The 25,312-nt window shown below is 43.9% G+C and overlaps 3 protein-coding genes across 4 annotated transcripts in view; all 3 read left to right on the top strand.

Moving 5' to 3' along the window:
* Nucleotides 1-25,312, top strand: part of LOC109030344 (serine/threonine-protein kinase Sgk2) — a 165,448-nt gene that overhangs the window by 47,834 nt on the left and 92,302 nt on the right. The window lies entirely within an intron of this gene.
* Nucleotides 1,097-25,256, top strand: LOC109030343 (uncharacterized). The gene is made up of 2 exons (XM_019041241.2): nt 1,097-1,361; nt 23,542-25,256. Exon 2 carries the CDS (start codon nt 23,654-23,656, stop codon nt 25,247-25,249), a length of 1,596 nt encoding a protein of 531 aa, XP_018896786.2. The 5' UTR covers nt 1,097-1,361; nt 23,542-23,653; the 3' UTR covers nt 25,250-25,256.
* Nucleotides 20,594-23,548, top strand: LOC140223723 (uncharacterized). Its single transcript, XM_072304097.1, has one exon. The coding sequence runs from the start codon at nt 21,235-21,237 to the stop codon at nt 22,858-22,860; it is 1,626 nt and encodes a 541-aa protein (XP_072160198.1). The 5' UTR covers nt 20,594-21,234; the 3' UTR covers nt 22,861-23,548.

Below are 25,312 nucleotides of genomic sequence, written 5' to 3'. Positions count from 1 at the left end.
CCGATGACGGAGGTATTCACGCTGCACCATTCAACAAACCGGAACCGGCAATATCACTCCCGCGAAATACAAATTGCACGCGATGAATTTTTTCCAGTCATTTACTTGTAACCTCAGACATTTCCTACAATGCTACATATTGCCAGTCGCTTAGAACAAAATGGAACCGCCGTTGCGCGTGGGTAGGTACAAATTGGCCGTCTGCGCATGCGCCCCAGCGAGGAGAAACGAGAGTTGCAGCATTTTTTTCGGCAGGCGCATCTTGTCCTCACCTCATTCGCCTAACCGTGCTGAAGACAGGTGAGAATTTTTTTATCTCGTCTGGACGACAGTCGCTCCTAGTCTTAGGACCCTCCTTCCTGTGCCTCAGCACCAACGCAGTTAAAACATTCTAAAAACGTGCTCAACCCGGTCTCTTTTTTCTCCGTGTAAGTCAAATTGCGAACTAAGCGTTATTATGGCAGTCTCTGGTATACAAAAATCTAGCTACCTCGATTTTGACGCTTTGGCGCTTTTGACGCTTCGGAGATTTTTAAAGAACACTTTAGAATATATTTATTAAAGCTTCTATCCATTTTGTGCTACGTCATTCCCCCCCCCCCCCCCCCGAGACAGCCAATTGTACTTTTCCTCACTCTTCTCCTCTGTGCGTTGAATAGTCTTGCACGTGCGAGTAAGTTAACGTATATACTGCCGTGCTAAGGAAGAACGCCGTATGAGCATTCGATAGTTTTCAAATTTCCTTCGATAAAATGTTTATTTTTTGGGGAAGTTATGAATTTTTTTCCTTTACCTTTTCAGAATCTTTAGGTGAAATTGCGACCAAAATTATCCAAAAAATTGGGAGGAAAATATTCATGAGTTTACTAGGAAATTCGTGTTTTTTCAAATGAATTTTGGCAACGCCTGAAGGTTCATACGGCGGTTTTCCTTAGCACGGCGGTATACTGCGGGAAAAATCCGGGACGTTCCTACTGCCAGCAGCAGAAGCTATATCAAGCAGCGGAATACAATTTCGTGCAATGGGTGCCAGATTAGTTTAAATTAGCGAGATATCGTGACTAACACGTCCATTTTAGTGGCGTAATGTGCGTTAAGCCGCTAATTACAGGGCCTATTGTTCAAAATTTTGCACGAAATTCTGCGGTTATCTTGTCTCGGCCATGTTCATAAGCGGCCAGAGTTTCTATACCTTTTTCCACAGCCGGGCGCCCAGTGTTCGTCCGCGCTTAGTTCTTGAATTTGCTCCTGTACAAACACGAAAGAAAAATCAGTCGCAGTTAAAATTTAAAAGGAAGTGCCACGAAAATGTTAAATCTCGGGAAGAAGACCGAAAAGTGATTGCCGATTAAAAGTCTTAAGTATGTGCTTCGAGTATACCGACCAAACGATCACCCTCACACAGTGGCGATTTTTCCAGTCGGGAACACTGTTTTTCGTCCATATAAATCCATTAAAATTTTCGATTTCAGGTTAGGCAACCTGTCTCCGTAAGAATCGGTTGTTTTATGTACATTTAAATGGAGGAAAAACAGTGATGCCAATTTTCAAAAATCGCCACTGCCCTCACACACTTACGGTGATCCTATTTTTTAAAGTCGTATTAGGTTTACGGTAGTGCGATGTTCGTGAGTTAAACCCTGTGTTTCCTCCATTTAAATAGCAATGGCTAATGTACAAAACCATATACCTCCGTTTGCAACGTTGCAAGACTCCTAATGTGTTTCATTTTTGCCTCGGAAAACGAACCACACTGGAAAAAAAACACATTGGATCTAGAGTCCAGACTCTTGAAAACATTGACAAGAAAAAATACTCTTGATTCAATCGGATTTTTGCTTGAATCAAAACGAAATCCGCTTAAATTAAGAGGCTTGGTTCTTGATTTAAGCTAGATTCTGATTGAATCAAGAGTACTTTTTCTTGTCGATGTTTTTAAGAGTCAGGACTCTAGATACAATGTGTTTTTTTTTCCAGTGCAATGTAGTTTCTTGATTTTCTGTATTATACGTTTGCCCTGACCGTTCAATTTCTTGTGTCCATTACATTCTCGTCAAAATAAGCCGAACCATCCGCTCTAGACGCAAAAATTAACATTCGAAGGGCACATCAATCCACCTCCTTATCTCTTCTACTGAATTCAACCAGTTAAATACTATTCCTCATAGGCCGTCGAAGTATCACAGATGGCATTTTGGCCTACTTTTTGACCCCCATTTTAAATCACGTAAGATTAGCCTGTGACTCCTTCTCTCTCTGTCTTCCCCTCCCCCCCCCCAATTTTCTCCAACTTTTGGAAGCGCGAAAAATAGGTGAACAAATTTTGTTTTTGAAAATGATTGATTTTCTTCAGTTGTGAGGCTCGCGTCCTATTGCCCCTCCCTCTTTAAGTGACTTACGTGTAATACTTGAACGACCCCAAAGCCATCAGCTATTCTACATCACTTATTATTTTGTCGGAAACCTAAGTGTCGTGAAAAACAAGGAAAACTCTCGGTTCTTCCCGTTAGTATATCCAACCTCTTAACCGATATGCTCATACTGCTCTTGAGACATATCGTTTCAACCTCTAATTCGAACATTGACATCGTCGCGTCGGTTGTCAGACTATAGTCAATAGCGAGACTTTAGCAACGATTGGTTGATCGAACATTACAGCACCACCCCTACAACCCCTAATATTCTTCCCCCTTCTCAGGGATGTACCTTCAAAATTTTGAAAATTCCCATAGAGAAATTAAGAGTCTACATTGAATAGGGAAAGTGCGTGACAATCAGATCTTCCGCGCGATTTTTTCAGCCAATCAGACGTCCGATGAACGATGATTGATTTAAACATGTTCAGATTTTTACAACAAATGCAGGGTGGCTAGCAAAATTCATTTCATCATTCCCTGACTTTTCCCTGACTTCTTTTAATGAAATTTCCCGACTTGTTTATGATAATTTAAGGGCACTTAAGTAATGTGGTCAAAATTTTGGCACACCATCGCGAACAGGTGGCCTGTCGCGAACCCGATTTTTACTTGGAATCCGACTTCAGAAAAAATCCCTGGGCATTGAAAAAATTCTCCGATTTTTCGTGGTTGAGTTGCATTTCCTGAATTTTCCCGGGTTTCTCGGTCGCTAGCCACCCTGTAGGAAAAATCAGTGAAATTTTCCGTTACAAATCACCAAATTCTCCTGCTTGAAGTGCAATTTCTGCGGGGAAATTCGGCAACATTGAAATGCTACGTTCTATCGTCAGGGCAGCGACGCGCCGTTGCATGCCGGCCAGCGCCTACAAACCTAAGTGGATACTTCAAGCATTGCGCAATGCGTGAAGTATCCACTTAGGTTTCTCGGCGCCACACGGTGGATTGAGTCAATTAGAGAGGTCGGACATGAAATTTTCAACTAAAAGTGCAAATTTTGATGTATATTTCGTCACAATTCAAATTTTGAAGAGCGCCGTAGAGGAAAATTTCTCGTGAAAACCAATAAAACCACTCTTAGTACCTCAAAATTTTTTATAAACGGAGTTATAAGCGTTTAAAGTTTCCAAATGTTGTCCAACCTCTCCTATTGACTCTATCTACTAACTGTACTACGTATCATAGCACACTGAAAAAAAATTCTCGGCGTTTTTACCAAGGTCCGTTGGTATCTTTACCATCTCACTTTTTTACCAATTATTCGTAATTTTACCAAGACAGACTGGTTAGCTTACCTAAAAACCGGTATTTTTACTGTTTTTTCAGGTAAGAATACCACTTTTATTGGTAATCAATTCCCGGTAACTTTGCCATTTTATCTCGGTAATTCTACCACAGTCGATAAAAAATATTGGCGTTTTTACCAAGGTCCAGTAAAATTACCGAGAAAGTTCGATAATTTTACCGAGATTAATTACCAATTCCATATATGGTAATTTTACCAAGAAAAAACTGGGATCAAATAGAACCCTGAATTCTTGGTAATTTTACCCTTTTCTTTGTAAATACACCGAGATTTTTTTTTCAGTGGCATGTTACGCGGGGCCCTCGAGACGTAACGTAAGAAAATAAATAAAATGAATAAATAAAATCAATCTCCGGACCGATCAACCAATGAGAGCTCGACTTCCGATCTCGATCGCGGGTGCGTAAACAACGGCTAAGGCGTTGCATTGTGTAGTAATCGAAAGAGGTTGTTGATAAACACATCTCTCGGACTGTGCACCTGGGACCCTACGACGCGACGCAGGCACCTAACAAACTACTGACGTAGGAAGCTCAGCCTCCCGTTCGTTTATTGACTCTCCGCCTTTTCATGAATCGGCCTCATGACGTCACAGCTTTCGATTGTAGTCCGTAACTCACAACACGAACCCGGGCCGGTTTACGGGTGGAACGGGTCACAGAAGTCGATGCTGGCCTCCTTCGGGATGCTACGACGTAATTCGGTCGCACTCACATGGAGAAAATATTCCGCTCGGATCGGAGAGTCGTAATTTGAATTACGAACCGTGGTATTAAGATGATAAAGAAATCTTCAGTTTTTGGCTCGAAAGCCAGATTACAAGAGTCTGGAAGGACCTGGAACCCCTGGGGTGGTCAGGGAATACTGAAAAATAGTCTCTTGGATCCCCAGTCCAGACTCCTAAAAAAATTAACAGCAAAAAGTACTCTTGATTCAATCGGATTTTTGCCTATGAATCAAAATAAAATACTCTGATTTTAAGAGGCTTTGCTCTCGATTCAAGCAAAAATTATATCGAATCAAGAGTATTTTTTCTTGTCAAATAATTTCAGAGTTTCACCTGTGGATTCAAAATAATTTTTTCCAGTGAATTTGAATCCAACCTACTTTGTTAAAATTATTTAAATATCTTGTCGTCCTATAAAATTTTATTATTTCATTTCTATATCGCGCTTGAAGAGTATGCTTATAGAATCTAAGGAATTAATTTGCCCATCATTCAAACCAGGAAATTCATCAAATCAGGGAGGTGCAACCATGAAAAGTCAATTTTATATTCAAAACCCCCGTTAAATCACGAAATAATCAGGAAATTTTGAAGTTCAAGGAAACATGCCACCCCGGTCTTACAGGGTTACCTTAGTCAGGGAAAACCGGGAAATATCTGGTAAAACCTGGAAATGTCAGGAAAATGACGAAAGTGTCACGGAAAAATGTTGAGTCACCTATATTTTCTTTCCAGAATTGATGTGATGGTTCGGACAACAGATTTTGCGTGAAAACTTTTCCAAATGATGTCTTCTTAACCGTCTGGCATATCTTCAATTGTCAGGGAATTTCACCAGACAGAAAAATTAGGGAAATGGCAGGGAATTTCATTTTTTAAATTTTGTGGCAACCCTGGCCTTAGGTCAACGGCTGTCACCCTGTTTTTCCTCAGCACGAATACAAACCCAACTTTTTTGCCAGGTAGCGAAAAACGAATCCGTGCGACATAATTGACACACAACAGTAGTGACAAAATGGAAAAAAAATCGCGAAGTTGACGTTGGAAAAGCGATTAAACTTTAACGTCCCGCCGAGACAGACCTTCCGCGTAGGAACTTGGAATTTCATTTCTTAAATTTTGTGGCAACCCTGATCCTAGGTCAATGGTTGTCACCCTGTTTTCCCTCATTACGAATACAAACTCAACGTTTTTGCCAGGTAGCGAAAAACGAATCCGTGCTACTTAATTGACACACAACAGTAGTGACAAAATGGGAAAAAAATCGCGAAGTTGACGTTGGAAAAGCGATTAAACTTTAACGTCCCACCGAGACAGACCTTCCGCGTAGGAAAGTGGGGGAGGAGGGGGGGGGCGGGAAAAGCACACAAGGAAAACGTCAGAGGACGTCAACGTGCCGTAGGTTTATTGGTCGTCGGTTCTTTATGCAGCTGGGTCGTTACGTCGTGACGTAACGGCATCGATAGCTCAATACGTTCGATTCCGGCCCGTTTAAATACTGCACTGATTGTTTAGCGCCCGCGTCATCACATACGCCCGCGCGAGGGCTTCGGCTGCGCCTTTGAAAACAACGAAGCTGCGACGGAAAAATGTCCCTTTCGTCGTGGAAGGGATGATCTCGCTTCGCCTTTAGGGATTATTCAGGGTGATCTAAAAGTACCGCACTGGGCATCACACCCGTAACTTTTGAACAAATTGAAATAGAGACTTGAAATTGTATGAGTCCAGGGTGTCTCCAAATCCGGAATTTCCGGAAAGTTCGGAAATAGTGCTGATTTTTCAAGGGCGGTCCGGAAGTACTGAAAAAGTGCGGAAATTTTGCAAGAAAGTCCGGATTTTGTTTATTTTTGTCGCAAGTTGAGCAGGAGGTTCAAATTTTTGAGATTTTTCGAATTTCGTCAGTTGAGGTCATTGAAAAAGCACTGACTTTTTTTGTTCAGGAGGTACTGAATTTCTTGGGAATGTACTGAAGAAGTACCGCAAAAGTACTGATTTTCGGCCAGCCTGTTTCAGTAGACACCCTGTGAGCGTTTCGAGTTAAGAAGGAACGAAAACTCAGCAGGGTGTTAACGAATCTGGAAATAGTACTGATTTTTTAAGGGCGGTTAGGAAGTACTATACAAGTGCAGAAATTCCGCAAGACGGTCCGGAATTTTTCCCTTCATACCACGCGAGTTTCAATGAAGCCTGGAAAGTATGCAATCTCCTGCGCATTGATTTTTTAGAGTATAGTATTTGTCTGCAATAATCGCGATTGTGCAGTCAGTTAATCTTCAAGCCACCTATGGAATTTTTGTGGCTTTGTCATTTTTGTCGCAATTCGAGCGAGAATTTGAAATTTTCGAAATTTTTCGAATTTCATCAAATCGAATTCCCTAACGATTGATCTAGAAACTAAAGGTTCGTTCATCCAAAATTGAGCCACTTAATGGTTGAAATACATCGATTCATCGTATCGAGAATGCATCGTGCAAGAGCTGAAAATCGACCTCAACTTTTACCTCCCCGATTACGTAACCAAGATTATTATTGCGAGGTCTCTAAAATACATCATCCTAGGTTAGTGAAAATCTTATAGTCCCTTTTAGCATCAGTCAGTGGACTCGATACGTCTTTTCAACCATTTCAGAGCAAAGTTCGATTTTCCAAAAATATTTAATCCACCTATTGGTTGAAATCCATTGATCGTACCCGAATGCATCACGCTAAAGCTGAAAATCTACCTGAACTTTTCCCTCACCCGATTACGTAACCTAGATTATCATTGCGGGGTCTGTAAAATGAATCGTTCCAGATTAGTGAAAGTCTTTCTTCTTGTTATAGTCCCCTTCAGCACGAGTGCTTGGACTCGATACGTCTTTTCAACCGCCGCGAGGCGTTTATCCAGGCCGCGCGGACGCGCGTACGGCCGAAATCCGAGACTCTGACCCATTTTCCAAAAAAGTTCTCCAGGCCGGAGGATCCCCGACGCCTCCCCCCGCTGAATCGCGTAATTCGCCGCGGTACGCGCCCATTCAAAATTTGGGGCGACGGGCCGGCCGCCAACTAGTTATGAAGTCGCTGATTGATGGCTTTCGGAGGCGTTGCCGCGCGGCGTCGGAGCCGCACCGAGAACCGGTGCCGTCCGACGCACACTGTGGTATTTGACCGAAAAACCTGGCCAAAACCTCAATTTTAAATTTTTTTTTTTTGGAAAACCAATGTGATATTCGAAATCTACACCGTTTTTTACCCCAGTAGCCATGTATGTGCCATTTTTCGAGTGGCTCAATTTCCCGCGAAGAGACCACGAAGTTACCTATTTCTCAGCGATTTTTTTTATATGTTTCGACGCGCTACTCGTCGATCAGTTTACTTCAACTGTGCGACCATGGGAGGGAAGTTCGGCGATATGCAACACATTCTTAAGGGTATATTCTACACAACTAACCACAGTATTTTCGAAATTTCCTTTTTTAGTGATTTTCACAGGAGGTTGAAAAGTGATGTAAAAGTAAACGTTTTTTTCGAATTTCACAGTCCGATTAAAAATTTCTCTCAACTACTCTCAAGCGGTTTCAGGCGGAATGTTATAGTCCGAAGTGGGTATTTTCAGGATTCAGGGTCGACAGACTGAGGAAAACTGAGGAAATTGAAATTTTTGACTTCAAACATGGACTTTTGAGCGATTTTCACAAAAATGAACGGGAAAAATTATGTCGATATGACGACTGAAATTGTATTTTTCCAACAGCTCTGACCCATTTAGTACCAATTGGGTGATATTTGGTCACCCAACCTGTTTTTTTGGCCCCTACGCCCTCGAAAGAGGGATTAAAAAAAATAATTTGAAAGCGGATGGGAGGGTCACTTTAAAGTCTTGCAAATGTGCTTAATCCGTTATCTAACAATATCTTCGTGCATTATCCTTGAGTATAGACATATTTATGCCATGATTTACTTTGACAGACAAATTTGAGTCCATGCGGCCCCGGGGATGGGGCCTTAAAAGTGGCCCTCTGGCACCATAAAATTACGCTGTGAGGCACACTTGAAGCCTCGTAAAAGTGAGATATGTGGTTTTCTTACAAATTTCTTAGTGAAGTGCCTCACTTTGAGATGTGGGACCATGGGTTAGGAAGGAACCCATCAAAATGAATCTTTTTCACAGGTGCTTTCTGTCCTTACAATGGTTCTTATTATGATAAAACTCATTTTCATCTTATAATTTATCCTCAAATCATCATATGGAGGTCCCGGCACTTTCATATTAGGACTAATTTTGATTCAAAACTGTCAAAAATCTAATATCTAGAATGATTCATATTAATTGTTTTGAGAAATGTACAATTACTCCTCAATGTGAGAGATCGGCTGTTTGGTCAAAAATTTTGAAGTGACTTACGCTGTTTTTAAAAAAAACCATTAATGAGGTAATAGAAAGTCCTTATTTCAAAAAGTAGACCATAGGTGAAGGAGAAACTCGTCTAAATGCACCGCTTTAGTTAGATACTTTGCGTCCTTTTAAAGGCTTTTTGGAGGGCTTCTTGCACCCTCTTTAAACTCTCCGCAAATTGTCGTATGATGTCTTAAGTGGTTAAATTGTGCATATTATCACTTAAGAAGAAGTACTGATTGTAAAATATTTTTAAAACTCGGCGATATCTGGTGATAAATAGTTTTGGCCAGCTTTTCAGGTCCAATACCACAGTGTGCGACGGGGGACCCGGGAAACTTGGCCGCCCCGACCCCGAGACGGAATTTAACTGCGCAGTTGGAATTTCACGCCCGCCGCCACCGTCGAGGTGCAAGGAGCTCTATGCAGGAGCTCGCTTCCAGTCTTATTAGGCTTGACTTTCGGAAAAATGGGACTACATTTTGTCATTAGGAACTACAATACTGCCGTGCTAAGGAAGAACGCCGTATGAACATTCGAGAGTTGCCAAATTTCCCCGGATAAAACATGTATTTTTGACGAAATTTAAGCACGGTTTTCCTTGAAATTTTCAGATATTTTAGATTAAATCGTGAACAAAATTGACTGAAAAATTTGAGGAAAAACACTAGAATTTTTTCAGTAAATTCGGGTTTTCTTAAAGGAAATATGGCAACTTTTGATGGCTCATACGGCGTTCTTCCTTAGCACAGCAGAATAGAGATGTTGCATGTGTGAGAAATTTGCGATTTGACCATCAATATTTAAATAAAAGTTCGCGAGAAACACGATGGCGCCACCAGTTTTCTCTGAAATCAACTCCCAAGCTCAAAAAAAGTTCTGAAGTTGAGGCCGAATTGGCCGGGAATATCCCCCGCTATCGAGAGTCCACATCTACATCAACACAAACTCTCCCGTAAAGATAGGGAGCAAGCCTTCAGACGCAGGCGTCGCCAAATGTTCTTTGATAAAACAGGAATTTCCTTGTAAACATATGACTATTTTTCTTCCATTTTTTCAGATAATTTTGTTCGCAATTTCACCAAAAGTTCCTGAAAATTTCAAGAAAAAATATTCATGACTGGCCTCAAAAATAAACATTTTGTCGGAGGCACTTGGCACTCTCAAATGTTTATATGGCGTTCTTCCCTATCGTAGCACGACTGACTGACTGACTGACTGACTATCGGCAGGACTGACCACTCTTGCTTTCGTCCGGCTAGTCGTAAAACTGTTTAAGTGGGCCGGGCTCACTTTAAATGCCTTAGACCCGAGTGATTAAAATAATTTCGTCCGATTAGGCAAGTGCCGTTACGAGAGGTAGAGTTCATGACCAAAAATCTGGAAAATCATAAAAATACCATACTTCACTCCACTCCACTTGGGCCGCCATCTACGCTCTTTCTTCATTGGAAAGTTCCGTCAAGTTTTAAGTTGGAGATACCTTGTTTAAAGCGCTTGCAGTTGCTTTCAGCGTTACAGCGCTGTTTCCCGTTTTTTTGGGTGTGTTTTTCTGTTTTACTTACTCTCTTTTTTTTATTTTCTTTTTATTTGATTCTATTTTAATTTGAAAATTTGCATTTCTTATTTTGCGAACATAAGCCATCAGAACTCGTACTTTTTTCTCTCTCATTGTTTTTTCGATAGGCACCTCCCCCTTTTTCCTGTTTTTTTTTTTTTTCAAGTTTTCCTTTATTTTTTTTTATTTTTTTTTTTTATGGTTCTAACTTTCTCGTTTCTTTCCTCCCGTTCTCATTTTTTAATTTCTTTTTTTCTGATTCTGATAAATGTTTCTTGACAAAAATCTCACGTAGAAATACGATTCTCGCAACAAAAATTATTGAAATTAACTCCTAGCCAACATATCTAATTTTTCTTGACTCTTGAATCCAAACCTATCCCGCTCTTGAAAACACAATGGTCTGCCAAAATTGTTGTTTGGTGCTATTTGACTCACGTAGAGTATTTCGTTTCCGCGCAATTATTCAAATTTCCCGTAACCAATGTAAAATAAAAACGTTGGTATCTCATTGGGACGTATTTCTGCCCAAGGGAACTATGTGCATCAAGACATGAGCCCTGAGACCCATAAGAATACATGCATAACAGAGCTCACGTCATCATGCACATAGTTCGTTTGGCAGGAATACGTCCATTTAAGAGTTGATTTGAGTATTTTTCTTTGCAGGAATCGTGTTCTACGTGAAATTCTAACCGAAAAACACATGTCAGAATGCAGAAATGTGCACTTTGTCCAGTGGTCCATTTCAATAAAATTAGTCTAGAGGTTCAGACTGCATCCACCGGGTGAAGAGGGGAGAGGGTCAGGTTGTGTCCCCTCGGTCCTCCTCCCCGTGGCGGTCTTAATTTAGCGCGGCGACTCGGGGGGGGCGTCTAGGTGGACGGGGGGGGTGTCGTTGGGGCCGGGAGGGGCCCCGTTTGCGCAACCGATCTCGCACTAGCCGCAGTGAAAGTAAGGTTAGACGTCGGCGTCCCGTGTTATGCGGTCACCCCCCCCACCCCACCCCTCGCCCCGTCCGGCCCGGCGGGAGTCCTAGATCGAGAGTGCGGTAGTCGGCCGTTTCCGCCCGTCTGCGGATTATGGGCCGCGGCGGTCGGAGAAAGGGAACCGAGCGGATCTGCGGTTTCGAGGCGCCGGCGCCGCCCGCGCGGGCCCAGATGCTGGGATCCAGGTCGTTTTTCGGGAGTCCGGAAAGTGGGGAAGGGTAGCGAGGGTTGGTCTACGTCGGGGGGTGCGGGAACCTCCCGGCCACGTGGACGTGGTTGCGTGAAAATCTGGACTCTCTTAACTCTTACTTCAAAAAAGAACATCAAAGTTGGACAATTAACACTAGAAACTAGTATGACCTCCCGAAGTGGCAATTTCTAATAAAAAATCTTTGATTTTGATCGTACCCACCGTACTATTCAGGGAGCGCCGGGAAACCCGAGAAATGTCAGGGAAAAATGTTTAAGTCACCTTTATTTAATTTTTAGAATGGGCTTGACGTTTCAAACAACAGATTTTGCGTAGGAACTATTCAAACTTTGTCTTCTTAACCGGACGGAGAAAAAAACTTCGTGCATGGGACCCGAAGTTGAGGTCATTTGGATCTCTGAAGTTTTTGGATCACGCATCCAAAAACTTGAGGTCCAACTGCCGAAGTATCCGGTACATACCTAAGTCCTTCAGATGTCTGACCCGAACCCTTCGGTATGTACCTAAGTACTTCAGATGTCTGACCCGAACTTCGGCAGCTGGACCTCAAGTTTTCAGATGCGAGATCTGAAAACTTCAGAGATCCATATGACCTCAACTTCGGGTCCAATGCTCGAAGTTTTTTCGCTGTGCGTCTGGCTTATATTCAATTGTTAGGGAATTTCCTTAAAATGCGACCGAGAAATTTTAGGGAATTTCATTTTCTAAATTCTGAGGCAACCCTGCTCTTTCCGGGCAAAACTGGTCATTAGCGACTAAGAAAAACTGCCCGTGGTCGCGGGAAATTTGAAAAATCGCCGTAAAAACTCCGCAAACATCACGCTGAAGAGTGGACTTCAGATTTTCTTATATAAAATATATTATCATGAATATATCTAGTCTGGAAACTCGATTCATTTGGCTGTACCTCTCGCGTGCTGCAGAACCATTCCAAAGAATAACTTCGGGATCAAAGTCGACAGCGTACGCACAACTGCGGTTCATGCCCAACTACGCAGTGTAAGCGTGGAATATTCCCCATTGAACCACGTAGTCGCACATTAGCGGGCCAAGTGGAGCAACATCAAATAAAGTGACGGAAAGGGCCGGAACTTTCACTCTTCAAAACTACGCCACTCAATGCGCATTGTCCCTCGCAGACAAGTCGGCTCTTAAGAGCACGGAATTTTACCCGACGATGGAAGTTTTGTAACTGACCTACCGAGTAAAACCACCCAAGTCTAGCGTAAATCCTATGTAAATACGTGGTTTTATATTAAAGGCAGTAGTGTATCTCTCGGACCGAGCCATAGCGAGTGCGGTATCAGAAATGAAAAGTATGACGGAGGAAGTCGACTTTCACTTGCCTTCCCTTCCAGCGCGGAGAAAAAGAACTTCGAATCAAACACAACACTGAAAAAATTGTTTTTGAGATATTATTTTGACTTGAAGAGTCGTTTCTGGTCGACAAAATTTGGTTTTTTCTAGTCAAATAATTGTGGATTTAACCTAATGTCAGTTTTTAGCCCAATTTTCAACGAGAAGAGACCCTCCACTAGTATCTTGGCCATTGTGGAAGCTCTTACTTTCGGGACCTCAGCATTCTGCTGTTGACTTACCGTCTGGTTGATGTTCAGCAGCGTGTTGGCAGTTTCGTTTTGCAAACAAGTCGAAGTTTAGGAAACTTGTTTGGCTCATGACGTCACCCCGAAGCTCATCAGCCACCATGTGGGTAGGTCAATAGCCGAAATTAGGATACTAACAGAAGTTACTCCCTTATACTTGTCCATAAGGGATTGTTGAATCCCTGAAAGTATAGACACATTGGAAATTTTGAGGTTGGGTGATGGAGCTCCTAGGGCCCAAAAGGGCAGGCAATCTATGGATTCATATTATCGGTAAACTTTATCGTCTGGCTGTTGCTTAGTCGCCATCGGCTATAAAAGGCTATAAGAAATTGTACAGCCGGCTACAGAAGCTATTGGAAATCTTACAGCCGGCTTTAGGTCCATGGTATTTTGGAACACAGATTCTACTGCCAATTTTTACCAGGGTTCTTTTCCATTTTGGTCTGATATTGGAGTTTGAAGATCGGCAGTGATATTTTTCGTTTTCAAAGTGTATCGACCCTTTTGGGCCCTAAGAGCTACGTATTTCGACATGTCCATCCTCCCCTTATATAGGTTCTCTACTCTAAAAGAACCCAAATATTTTGATCAGTGCAGCCCGGAATAATGGAGATGTTGCATGTGTGAGGGATTTGCAATTTGACTGTTGTTTCTTATGTAAAAGTTCGCGAGAAACACGATGGTCCCACTGGTTTTCCCTGAAATCAACTCCCGAGCTCAAGAAAAGCTCTTAAGTTGAGGCCAAAATGGCGGGGTTATCCCACGCTATCCTGAGAGTCCACCTCTACATCAAGACAAACTCTCCATGCAAAGATAGGGAGAAAATACATTGACAGGGCTGCCACTTCATTTGGGGACTCCAAAACTGAAAACACGGCAACCCTGCTAATGTATTTCCTCCCTATCTTCGCATGGAGAGTTTGTTTTGATGTAGAGGTGGACTCTCAGGATAGCGTGGGATATCCCCTCCATTTTGGCCTCAACTTGAGAGCTTTTTTTGAGCTTGGGAGATGATTTCAGAGAAAACCAGGGGGACCATCGTGTTTCTCGCGAACTTTTACTTGAGAATCAATGGTCAAATCGCAAATCCCTCACACATGCAACATCTCCATTGAAATTTTTGTCAATTTTAGCCTCTTGTCATTGTTACGGTGAGTCGCCATCTTGTTTGTTTATTTACGGCCGTAAGAGCATCATGAAGCCTAAACACTCGTCAACCAATCAAAAAGCGGCACAGTTTTCCTGTAGTAAAAAGATACGAATGGCCATACTCTGTCTATAAAGGTACTCTAGTGCAGCCCGGAATAATTTGCAAGGGGTATTTTAAGAACGAAAGGGCGGGGGGGGGGGGGCTGTGGATTTTTCTCGAAATATCCAGACGCTGCACCGAACGCGGCGTCGCGGCGCGGTGCAGCGAGGCCGCGCGCGGGATCTGCGTCGCGGCGCCGGGCCGGGCCGCACGGACCGACCGCGTCTCTATGACTCATCCGCGCCGCGGATTCTAGGACAATGTCAGCGGCGCTTTCCTCCGAACTGGGACAGCGCCGCCGCCCGCCCGCCGTCGGGCCCCGCGCGGGTCCTCCAGCTGCCTAAGGACGTGGCGCCGCCGCTCGCGTTTACGTCACCCGCACACCGCGCCGCGACGCCCGGCGCTTGGTACCGACCCGAAATCTCTCGCTCTCCGGGGACCCGTCGTCGCGCTGCACATGTGCGGATTTTGGCAGGCGCCGCGGTGCTGATTTCGCGAGGGCTGTGCGATGGCATGGCGTCTCGGCTCCCGCGAATCTGGGGGCCTCGGGGTTAATTGGACTTAGACAGGGTGTCTAGCATCAGGAAAAACATGAAAATATCAGGAATTTTTGGCCGATCAGGAAAAAATTAGGAAAATCGGAAAAATTGGACGTTTTATCAGGAATTTTTCTTACGCGAATCTCCTCAGCGGAGAAAATCTTACCGCTATTTGCCTACCGTACCAGGAGTCGAGAAAAACCAGAAAAGTATATCAGGAATTTTCGAAATGAAAAAATCAGGAATTTTTTATAAAATATCAGGAAAAATCAGTAAAATGTCAGGATTTTCCAAAATTAAAAAATACCCGACACCCTGCTAGAGTACCTTTACAGGGAGAATATGGACCGCTCGATTTATGTAGCTCTTAGGGTCCGAAAGGGCGACAAGGTGAAAAACGAAAATCACTACAAATGTAGCGCTGCCAACCTATGCATTCGAAAGATTACTCAATATGGCCGACAGCGCATTACAAACAAGTGCCTTTAATGATTAAAACTTTGAAATTGAGAAAATTTAAGCGAAATCAAAGTTTTATACAAGCCTTTATGATTTTTGATCAGTGTAAATAGTTGAAATGTGACAATTAGTACCACTGGATAATTCGAGTTCATAGATAGGCTCCCCTTTTGGGCCCGAGCTACATGGCCCGATCAAACCTAACCTCCAAATTTTCGAGTTGCCCATACTCTCCCTATAAAGGTACTCTAGTGCAGCCCATTTTAAGTCAGAAGTGGCTCGATCAAAACTTAAGTAAACTTCATAGGGCATCGTTTTACGATTCCAACTATTGGTTTCATCAGTAACAGATCCGCAGATAAGATGGATCGCGTTATGAGTGAACGCGAGTCGAGTCCGTCCAATGAAGTGATTTATTATTTTTATTGGAACGGCGGCGATGGAATGTCACTGGGAATTTTCTTGGAACTTATGACCTGCCCCTGCGCCTGCGCCTGCGGTCCAACAAAGGGCAATCGACAAGGCCCCAATCCGCGGCTTGAAAAATCACCATTGTTTCTCCGCGAATCGGAATACTTTCATTTTTCATCCCGTCGCCTCGGAATTGCGATGCAATTGTGGCAAAGAAAAATTGGCTCTTTGCTAAGTTGTCAACTCTCTTTAGCTTTCTGTGATTTTTGGCATCAAGGATAGATGTGGACTACATTGTCAGGGTGTCTGCCTACCGGTCCCCAAAAGTCCATACTGTCCCCGATTATCCCCGATTTTGGAAGGGTGTCCCCGATATCCCCGAAAGTCCCCAATTTTCATATTCACTGGGAAAAAAACACTCATTGGATCTAGAGTTCAGACTCTTGAAAACATTGACAAGAAAAAGGACTCTTGATTCAATCAGATTTAAGCTTAAATCAAAAGGAAATCCGCTCAAATTAAGAGGCTTGGTTCTTGATTTAAGCTTATATCTGATTGGCTCAAGAGTGTTTTTTCTTGTCGATGTTTTTAAGAGTCTGGACTCTGGATCCAATGTGTTTTTTTCCAGTGTTGAGGTCCCCAGAACATGACAAATATCCCCAAACACCGGCATTTTCATATTTTCTCGCCAGCCGCGGCGGCGCGGTATAACCAGGAATAAAAAAACTGAAGTGTTGCTTGGTTTTTCGTATGTTTTTATCGGTTCAGCATGACTTGTAAAATTGGTCATATAAAGTACGCCTTATGACGCTCTAAGTAGCTCCCTTTCTCTTACTATTTCGAGAAAAAAAGTCCCCGGTTTTCTTGAAAAACCACCCCTTAAAGTCCCTGAAAGTCCCCAATTTTGGTTTTTTATAACTAGTAGACACCCTATTTTAGCTCATCCTAGAGTAACCATCTAGGGAGAGTATGGACATTGGACACGTCGATTTATGTAGCTCCCAGGGCTCAAAAGGGCGACAATACGTGTTAAACAAAAAACCCTAGAATAGTGCCGCTGCTAACCTATGCATAAAATTAATTAATATCCACCTTGTAAACAAGTGCTTTTAAGAATTAAGACTTCGAAATCGAAAAAATTTGTGAGAAATCAAAGTTTTATACAAGCTTCCATAATTTTTGATCAGTGGGTAGAGAATTGTGAAAAGTAGTACCACTGGATAATGGGCCTGTTGCACCAATTTTTTTTATTGCTTTAATCGAAAGATTTAAGGCTCCTGATGTCACAGGCATTTTCCCGGAGTTTTTTAATAGCCGGAAACCCCCAAAAAATGGTTTGAGCGTTGGACTGCCGGAGTGTGTTCTGGATTAATAAGTAACAAAGTATACCTTTACAGCTTTTAACATGATCCTAAGGCACTAAACAATTGATTTACAAAATAAACTTACCTTCAAATAGTGACAAAAAAGTAAAAACTCATGAAAATGGCTAAATATTGAGGTAATGTCCATGTCTGTTATCACTAAGCAGATGTAAACAATCACCCATTGACTACAGTCTTCCTTAAACATAGGGTTTATCCCGTCGGTTCTTATTTATCTAATGAAGGTTTTAACCATTTAAACGTACGAGGAATCCATTTCTGATTTCCATTTTGATCAAAAAATTATCGATTGACTCGATATTTGCATTTGAAAAGCGGCTGCCATTTCCTTACGGGAAAATACATTGTAAGTGATGAAGAAACCAGGTCTGTCATATCATTTCACGTCACAAGCTAGGCTCCACCAATCACAAGTATGGCGGTTGAAAAACGACCGTTTCGAATGGGTCGGTTCCAAAAACAGCTTTTTTTGAGTTTGAGAGGTCATTTCAAGTTTTTTTAGTAGCGCCATCGTTCTTTTCGTGAAATTTGCCATAAGAATCAGGCATCAATTCGCAAATCCCCGCACCTTGCAACAGGCCCATTCGAGTTCATAAGATACTCTAGCTCATCCAAGAAAGTATTTATCTGTATAGAGGAGCTGGTAGCGTATTCGATGATTCTAAAATGAGGCAAATATAGTAGTTACGTATTGCAAAATATCGTCCATTCTATCTCTATAGGAGAAGCGGCTCAACCTTGTCTTCATCTCATTTTCAAAGGAAACTTTAGCTAGAATCCTGTTTATTTTTCCTCCCTTTCAGTTTTACTTCGCAACTACGTAGACATGAAATTCAATAGAAGAAAATGTTTCTATTGCTCACAATCAGTTTCTACGTGAGACAATCACGGTTCGTGCATTTATCAATGAGCTAGATAATAACTCAGTAGAGTAATAAAGTTATCCAGACGGTCCTACAAACGCTGAAAATTCCCGCAATCTTAGCCTTTTTTCCCGCGTTTACCTGTATTTACGTTTTTTCTCGCATTTACCTGTATTTACGTTTTTTCTCGCCAAGAGTGGCAACACCGGTAATTCCAGTCGTGGAATGCAAGGTATCGGTGCGCCGAGATTCGCAAGTTGCGATTCGAGCCGTCCGTCGGGTCGGGTTGCAGCTTTCAAAGCGTTGCGGCACGGATGCGCGGTTGCCGCCGTGAACGTTTAATTTGTTTATTTTTCATTAGGTGTCAGGACGGGTCTAAGGTGAAAAATGAAATGCGATTGGTGCCGGAAGGGCAACATCGGGTGAACAGTTACGTAGTCGCGTGCCCGACGCGCGGTCGTAAATCGATCTTGTGCGGATTTTTGATGCGCGGCGGGTCCGACGTCTGACGTCTGACGTCGGACGTGAAAACGCGGCTAGACCGCCGCGCGGCATTCCTCAGACGGAAACGGAACGCCCTGCTCCGGTGGAGTACCCCTGACGGCAACGCGAAATGCATTTTGGCACTTTTTTTTCTCATACTCTATTATGTATTTACGGTGTCGCTCCTCCAACGCTGGGGCGTTACGCCATTTTGAAGTGAGCCCTACAAAGCATTAAGCTATACGAGAAAGAGGGCTCATTCTAAAACGGAGATGCGTCTATACGTCTGAGTAACTCTGATCCTAAGAGAAAGGGAGACTCAAGGTGTTTACAAGTCCGGATTTTTCGTAAAGTCCGGAAATAGTATTGATTTTTTAAGAGCGGTCCGGAAGTACTGAAAAAGTGCGAAAATTCCGCAAGGATGTCCGGATTTTTTTCATTTTTTTTTTTTCATTATGCAATTTGAGCGAGAACGAGAAATCCAAATTTTTAAAATTTTTCGAACTTCGTCACATTAAGGTACTGAAAGAGCACTGAATTGTTCTGTTGAGAAGGCACTAAATTTCTCGAGAATGTACTGAAAAAGTACTGTAAAGGTACTGATTTTTGGCCAGCCTGTAAAAAATAGACAATATAGACACCTTTGAGACCCATCACTGATTGGCCTCTTGCCGACAGGTGGAAACTTTTACTTTCGGTGATTCAATCATCCTTATGCACATATGGGTCGCTAAACCGTAAACGAATTTTGACATGCGCATTCACTTTTCAAAGGCTAAGGACGCGTGGAACCCGATGCACACATTGAACACGCGAAAAAGTAACTTAGAAACCGAGGGATAAAGTTTAAAAAGCGCAACCTTTCCGCAAAAACGACTCGCTTTTGCGTCCAACCGAATGATATCATCAAGTACCAATTAGAAGCGAGCACGGATTTCCGCGGTCAGATGTCTTTCCACTCGCTCACAGGAGAATGAAAACAATATGAAAGTCGAAACTTAATCTTCACCAAAAAAAAATCGCATCTCAACCATGCAGTCTGTAGTAAACAAGCAACAATTTCATCCTGAAATACGTTTATTTGAACAAACATGAGTTGAAAATTAGTGGAGGTAGGGATTTGACTGCCGTAGTACATCACTACCATCATTTTCCCGCCATTTTGGCGCGTTTGAAATTCTTTCGAAGCTTTGAACTTCTTGAAAATGGGCGTGTCTGAGATTTCGGCTGCTGAAATCCGTAATAAATTACCACTAAATCTACCTACTCACCTAGCACTCTCAGAAGGCACTCTATTTAATAAAAAACGCAAGGTTTAGTAACCCATCCCAAGGAAACAACGGTCATCTTTCTTAGATAGATTCTCCGTTGACGTGTGTTCCTCTCCGTGATGAAAGTCGCGAAAATAACCTCCAGATTTCAATGTTTTAACATAACGTAAATTTAGCGCATTGGTGTCTCTCATTTTCTCTTATCATCGGCCCTGGTTCGTAGCGAACTTTAGATAACGTCTGCTTCCAAATCGAAGTAACAAACATTTTTCTACAAATCCATCCGTAATTAGTTGCGAAACTGTGATCTGCAATAGAGAACGCGGTTCCTTGATTGGCTTCTAGTATGTGTGGTTTGACTGACATGCAATTTAGCATGATTGACAATATCCAAGTGCGTGGCCTACATTTTTAGCGAAAAAGTGAGACTGTATGTTTTGAGACTATCCGTTGACGTCGTGTTCGCATGTTTTGATATCCGGTGAATGTTGTATCGTCATAACATAGTGTCGTACCCCGCCCGATCTCGTGTTTCGTGTGGATTGCATTTTGCAAAAAGGAATCAAGAGCATTCTTATATTGCTAGAATTGCGCAACTTGTACATTTTTTGTAATAAAACTACTGAAATAATGCAAAAAATCCAAATTACAAAGATAACTTTCGTCTTAAATTTGGCTTTATTTTTATGCTAAAAGGAACTATATGCGGAGGATATGCGTGTAACTTAGTTCCGTTTATCCTAAATGCGTCCATTTATAGTTTATTTCGAGTAAAGATAAAACTTGTGTAGATGATCAGTTTATATTTGCAAGGTGAAAAAGGTTGCACAATCATAGCGACTTTGGAATGCTCTTGGTTCCTATTTGCAAAATGCAGTCTTTGTGAGCTTCAACTTCTCTCAAAGGAAGAATACTGCCCTCCTAAGGAAAAACGCCGTATGAAAATTCGCGAGTTGAAAAATTGCCCCGAATAAAACATGTATTTTAAGGAAAGTCGTGCATATTTTTCCCTGAACTTTTCATTTATTTTACATCAAAGTACGTCCCTACTTGTCTGAAAATGTTTAGGAAACTTTCATAATCTTCCCAATAAATTCGATTTTTATTGAAGGAAATATGGCAACGTCTGTAAGTTCATCCGACGTTCTTCCTTAGCACGGCAGAGTAGCAGTTAACGCGGTTGGTTTTACAGTATGTGGAAGTATGGAGTCCCGTCCTATCCAGAAATTCGCCGTGCGTGGTGATCTCTGCATTCATTTTGCCTCACAAACCGATCGGAGTTCTTTCCCTGCGCCTCCAATGGAACCCTGGAAAACTCCCTAAGTTAGGATGCAATGATTTGTTTGAACTTACTGAACTATAATAGTTTGATTATGATTCGCATGAAATGAATCAAGCGAACAGTATGTACCGCGCAATCATTTTGGTGGTACTATCCCAGTTCTTTCTTTTCGTTTCACTCTGCCCGTCAACTGCCTCGGAGTCAACTCGACAGAAATTCCAGGATTGCATCTCCACTTACCTACACATCAACGAGACCTCCAACACCGTTTTCACCTCCGACAGCCCTGATTACTCCACCACCCTCAGCGCCTACACCCGAATCCGCCGATTCTACAACGCAACTCCGACACCCGAATTCATCCTGGCCGCCAGCAACGTGTCCCACATCCAAGGAGCAATCCTCTGCGCCAAGAAAACCGGTCTCCAACTGCGAATCCGGAGCGGAGGTCACGACTACGAAGGGTTGTCTTTCATCTCGGACGTTCCTTTCATCGTCCTCGACCTCTTCCATCTTCGCGCGGTGACCGTCGACATCCAAACCGAGAGCGCGTGGGTTGAAGCCGGGGCCACCCTCGGGGACCTCTATCGTGGGATCGGAGAAAAGAGTAAAGCGTATGGTTTCCCGGCAGGCTCGTGTTCTACCGTCGGCGTCGGCGGGCAGTTCAGCGGGGGCGGCATCGGGTTCATGATGAGGAAGTACGGTCTGTCGGCCGATAACGTACTCGACGCCGTCGTTGTGGATGCCGACGGGAGGATCCTGACGAGAGAGACCATGGGGGAGGATCTCTTCTGGGCTATTCGTGGAGGCGGCGCCGCGAGCTTCGCAGTCGTCGTCGCGTGGAGAGTACGGATCGTCCCGGTGCCGGAAGATGTCACCGTTTGCAACGTCAGGTACACTCTGGAACAAGGTGCCGGAGGACTCTTCCAGAAGTGGCAGAGGGTAGCTCACACCCTCGACGATGATCTTTTCCTCCACGTGGTGATAGGATCCGTGAAGAGTTCGACGAGCTCGCTGGGTTTCAACCGAACGGCTCGCATTGCTTTTCAATCTTTGTACCTGGGTGGAATCGATCGGGTATTGTCTTTGTTCGGAGAGAAGTTCCCCGAGTTGAATGTGACGCGTGGGAATTGTACGGAACTGAACTGGATACAAGTCGTTCTTCGGTTTGCTGGATATGCCACCAATAGCTCCCTGAGCGTGCTGTCGAATCGTGATCCGGAGGTTTTTCATTTTAGCAAGATGAAATCCGACTATGTGACCGAGCCCATTTCGGAGGCGGGGCTCGAGGGGTTTTTCAAGCTTGTTGTGGAGAAGACGCCGTGGATTATCTTTACACCGCACGGAGGCAGGATGAGTGAGATTGCTGAGTCGGAGACGCCTTTCCCACACAGGAATGGGACTCTGTATGGGATACAGTACGGAGTGGACTGGTTTGATGAGAGCAAGGAGAATGAGACGTTGAGATGGATGGATAGGATTTATGAGTATATGGAGCCGTATGTTTCGAAGGAACCCAGGCGGGCGTACGTGAGCTATAGGGATCTCGATTTGGGAACGAATGGTTTTAATGGGAGCGCGAATTATGAGGTTGCCTCCGTTTGGGGACGCAAATATTATAAAAATAATTTTGAAAGGCTGGTTCGTGTGAAGACCGCCGTGGACCCTGATAATTTTTTCAGGAACGAGCAGAGTATTCCCGTTGTTCCTGTTTTAAGGGAAGCTCCATGACGAGGGTTTTAAGGAACATTACCATCTAAGTGACAATTTTGGCAAAAATGGGTTTGCGACTCTCCCGTATTCCACAGTTTATCGCCACCCTCTGGCCGAAATATCACAAGCGCCATGCGATATTTCAAAATTTCCGTCGTCATTTTATTTTTTTACGAAGAAATGTTGGGTTGAATTTGTTCGAAAATTTCCCTGAATTTTCTTGGCAGCACAAAGAAAATTCGGTGAAATTTTTGGATAGCTTCGTTGAACAATTTCTCTGTAAAAAAATAAAATGGCGGCGGAAATTTTTAAACGTCGCAAGGCGCTTGTGATACTTTGGCTGGAAGGTGACTTTGTAGAAATAAGCAAGCCGGTGTTTTTGAAATGCGTAGGGCAGCGCGCGTACACAAGTTCAGAAGGTGCACGCAAAAATGGAGCGTATTTTGATCATCGGTTACCTGCTGTCACCACATATTACCATACCTGAAAATCGTGCATTTCGGGACTTTCGGAGTGGCCTTGAGGCTGTGCCTCTTGTTCATCTTGCCCACTTTTTGTGCCTATTCCGAGATGCGCATGCTATTTGAAAATGCCTAGGGCAGCGCGCATACACAATTTCAGAAGGTTTACGACTGTACGAAAAAATGTAGCTCATAAAAACGCAAAACGCAATAAATTTTATTTCATCCATTATCCAAGGTCGCAGCCAACGCAATTTACCCAGTGCCTACGCACTCCGCACACGACTGCGATCGGTTCGTGAACATTCTACACCCCTGTTGTCACCCACATACTATCAAACCTGAAAATCATGCAATTTGGGACGTTCGGAGTTGCTTCGTCGCTGTGCCCCCTCATCTCGCCCAGTTTCTGTGCCGCTTCCGAGTCAGCCCAACAGAGTTTCTCGAAATGCATCTCTTACAACACGCAGCAGTATGGCCGAATCTCCAACATCACCACCGCCTCCGACAGCCCCGATTTCCTCACCATCTACAACGCGTACGTCCGGGAGCCTCGATTCCTGAACAGCTCGACCCCGAAACCCCTCTTCATCATCACCGCGATGGAAACATCCCACGTGCAAGGAGCCATCGTCTGCGCCCGGCGGAGCGGTCTCCAAGTCCGCATCCGCAGCGGGGGACACGATTACGAAGGACTCTCCTACATGGCCGACGTCCCTTTCGTCCTCATCGACTTGAACAACCTCCGCTCGGTTCGCGTGGACATCCCGACCGAGAGCGCGTGGATCGATTCCGGAGCGACCCTCGGCGACGTGTATTTCCGGATCTCGGAGAAGAGTAACGTGTACGCCTTTCCCGCCGGTAGTTGCTCCACGGTCGGTATTGGAGGCCACTTGGGCTGTGGCGGCTTCGGCTTCATCTTCAGGAAGTTCGGACTGTCGGCCGATACCGTCATCGACGCCAAGATCGTCGATGTACACGGAAGGCTCCTGACGAGAGACACCATGGGAGAAGACCTCTTCTGGGCCATCCGTGGGGGCGGCCCGGCGAGTTTCGGTGTGGTTGTCGCCTATCAGGTGAGAATCGTACGCGTACCACCTACGGTCACGAGGTTCTCCCTCGATTACACTCTTGAAGAAGGTGGCGCTCAGCTTTTGCAGAAATGGCAAGACGTCGCCTACAGGCTTCCTGAAGATCTCTTCCTGCGTGTGGTATTGATTCTTTCGGACAACGCGACCCTAACGGTGTCCTTCCAGTCCTTGTATCTCGGCCGGGTGGATCGGCTCTTGTCGGTGCTCCGAGAACGCTTCCCCGAGCTGAACATCCGACGTGAAAACTGCACGGAGATGACGTGGATCCAGTCCGCGGTCGACCTGGCCGGCTTCCCGTTCAACGGCTCCGCGACCGTCTTGCTGAACCGCACGACGCAACAGGTGGTCGCATCCAAGATGAAATCGGACTATGTCACGGTGAACCGACCCATACCCGAGGCCGGGTACGATGGACTCTTCAAGATGATTTTGCAGGCCAACATGTCAGCTTTGTACCTCATCCTGACGCCGTACGGTGAAATAATGGCCCGGATTCCGACAAATGCCATTCCCTTTCCGCATAGGTTCGGGATCAACTACGGTATCCAGTACGGTGTGTCCTGGGACGTGGACGATGACGTCCAAGGTCAGAAAGCGTTGAGCGATATCAGGAGGGTCTACGAGTATATGGAGCAGTACGTGGCCAGGGGACCGAGATCGGCGTACCTGTGTTACAGGGATCTCGATCTGGGGACGAATGGGAGGGACGACGTCGCGGACTTCAGGGAAGCGTCCGTTTGGGGCTTCAAGTATTTCAATAACAATTTTAAGAGGCTTGTTCGCGTCAAAACTGCGGTCGATCCTGAGAACTTTTTTAGGTACGAGCAAAGCACCCCACCGGATTGCAACTGTTGATTTACTGTACAAAATATTGATCCCTTCGAAGACCTACATTTCATGACTTGATCTACTTAATTG

This window comes from Bemisia tabaci, chromosome 9 (assembly GCF_918797505.1).
Source record: "Bemisia tabaci chromosome 9, PGI_BMITA_v3".
NCBI classification, from domain to species: Eukaryota; Metazoa; Arthropoda; class Insecta; order Hemiptera; family Aleyrodidae; genus Bemisia; species Bemisia tabaci.
The sequence above is the reverse complement of the archived record's forward strand: the minus strand, read 5'-3'. Positions and strand labels throughout refer to the sequence as shown.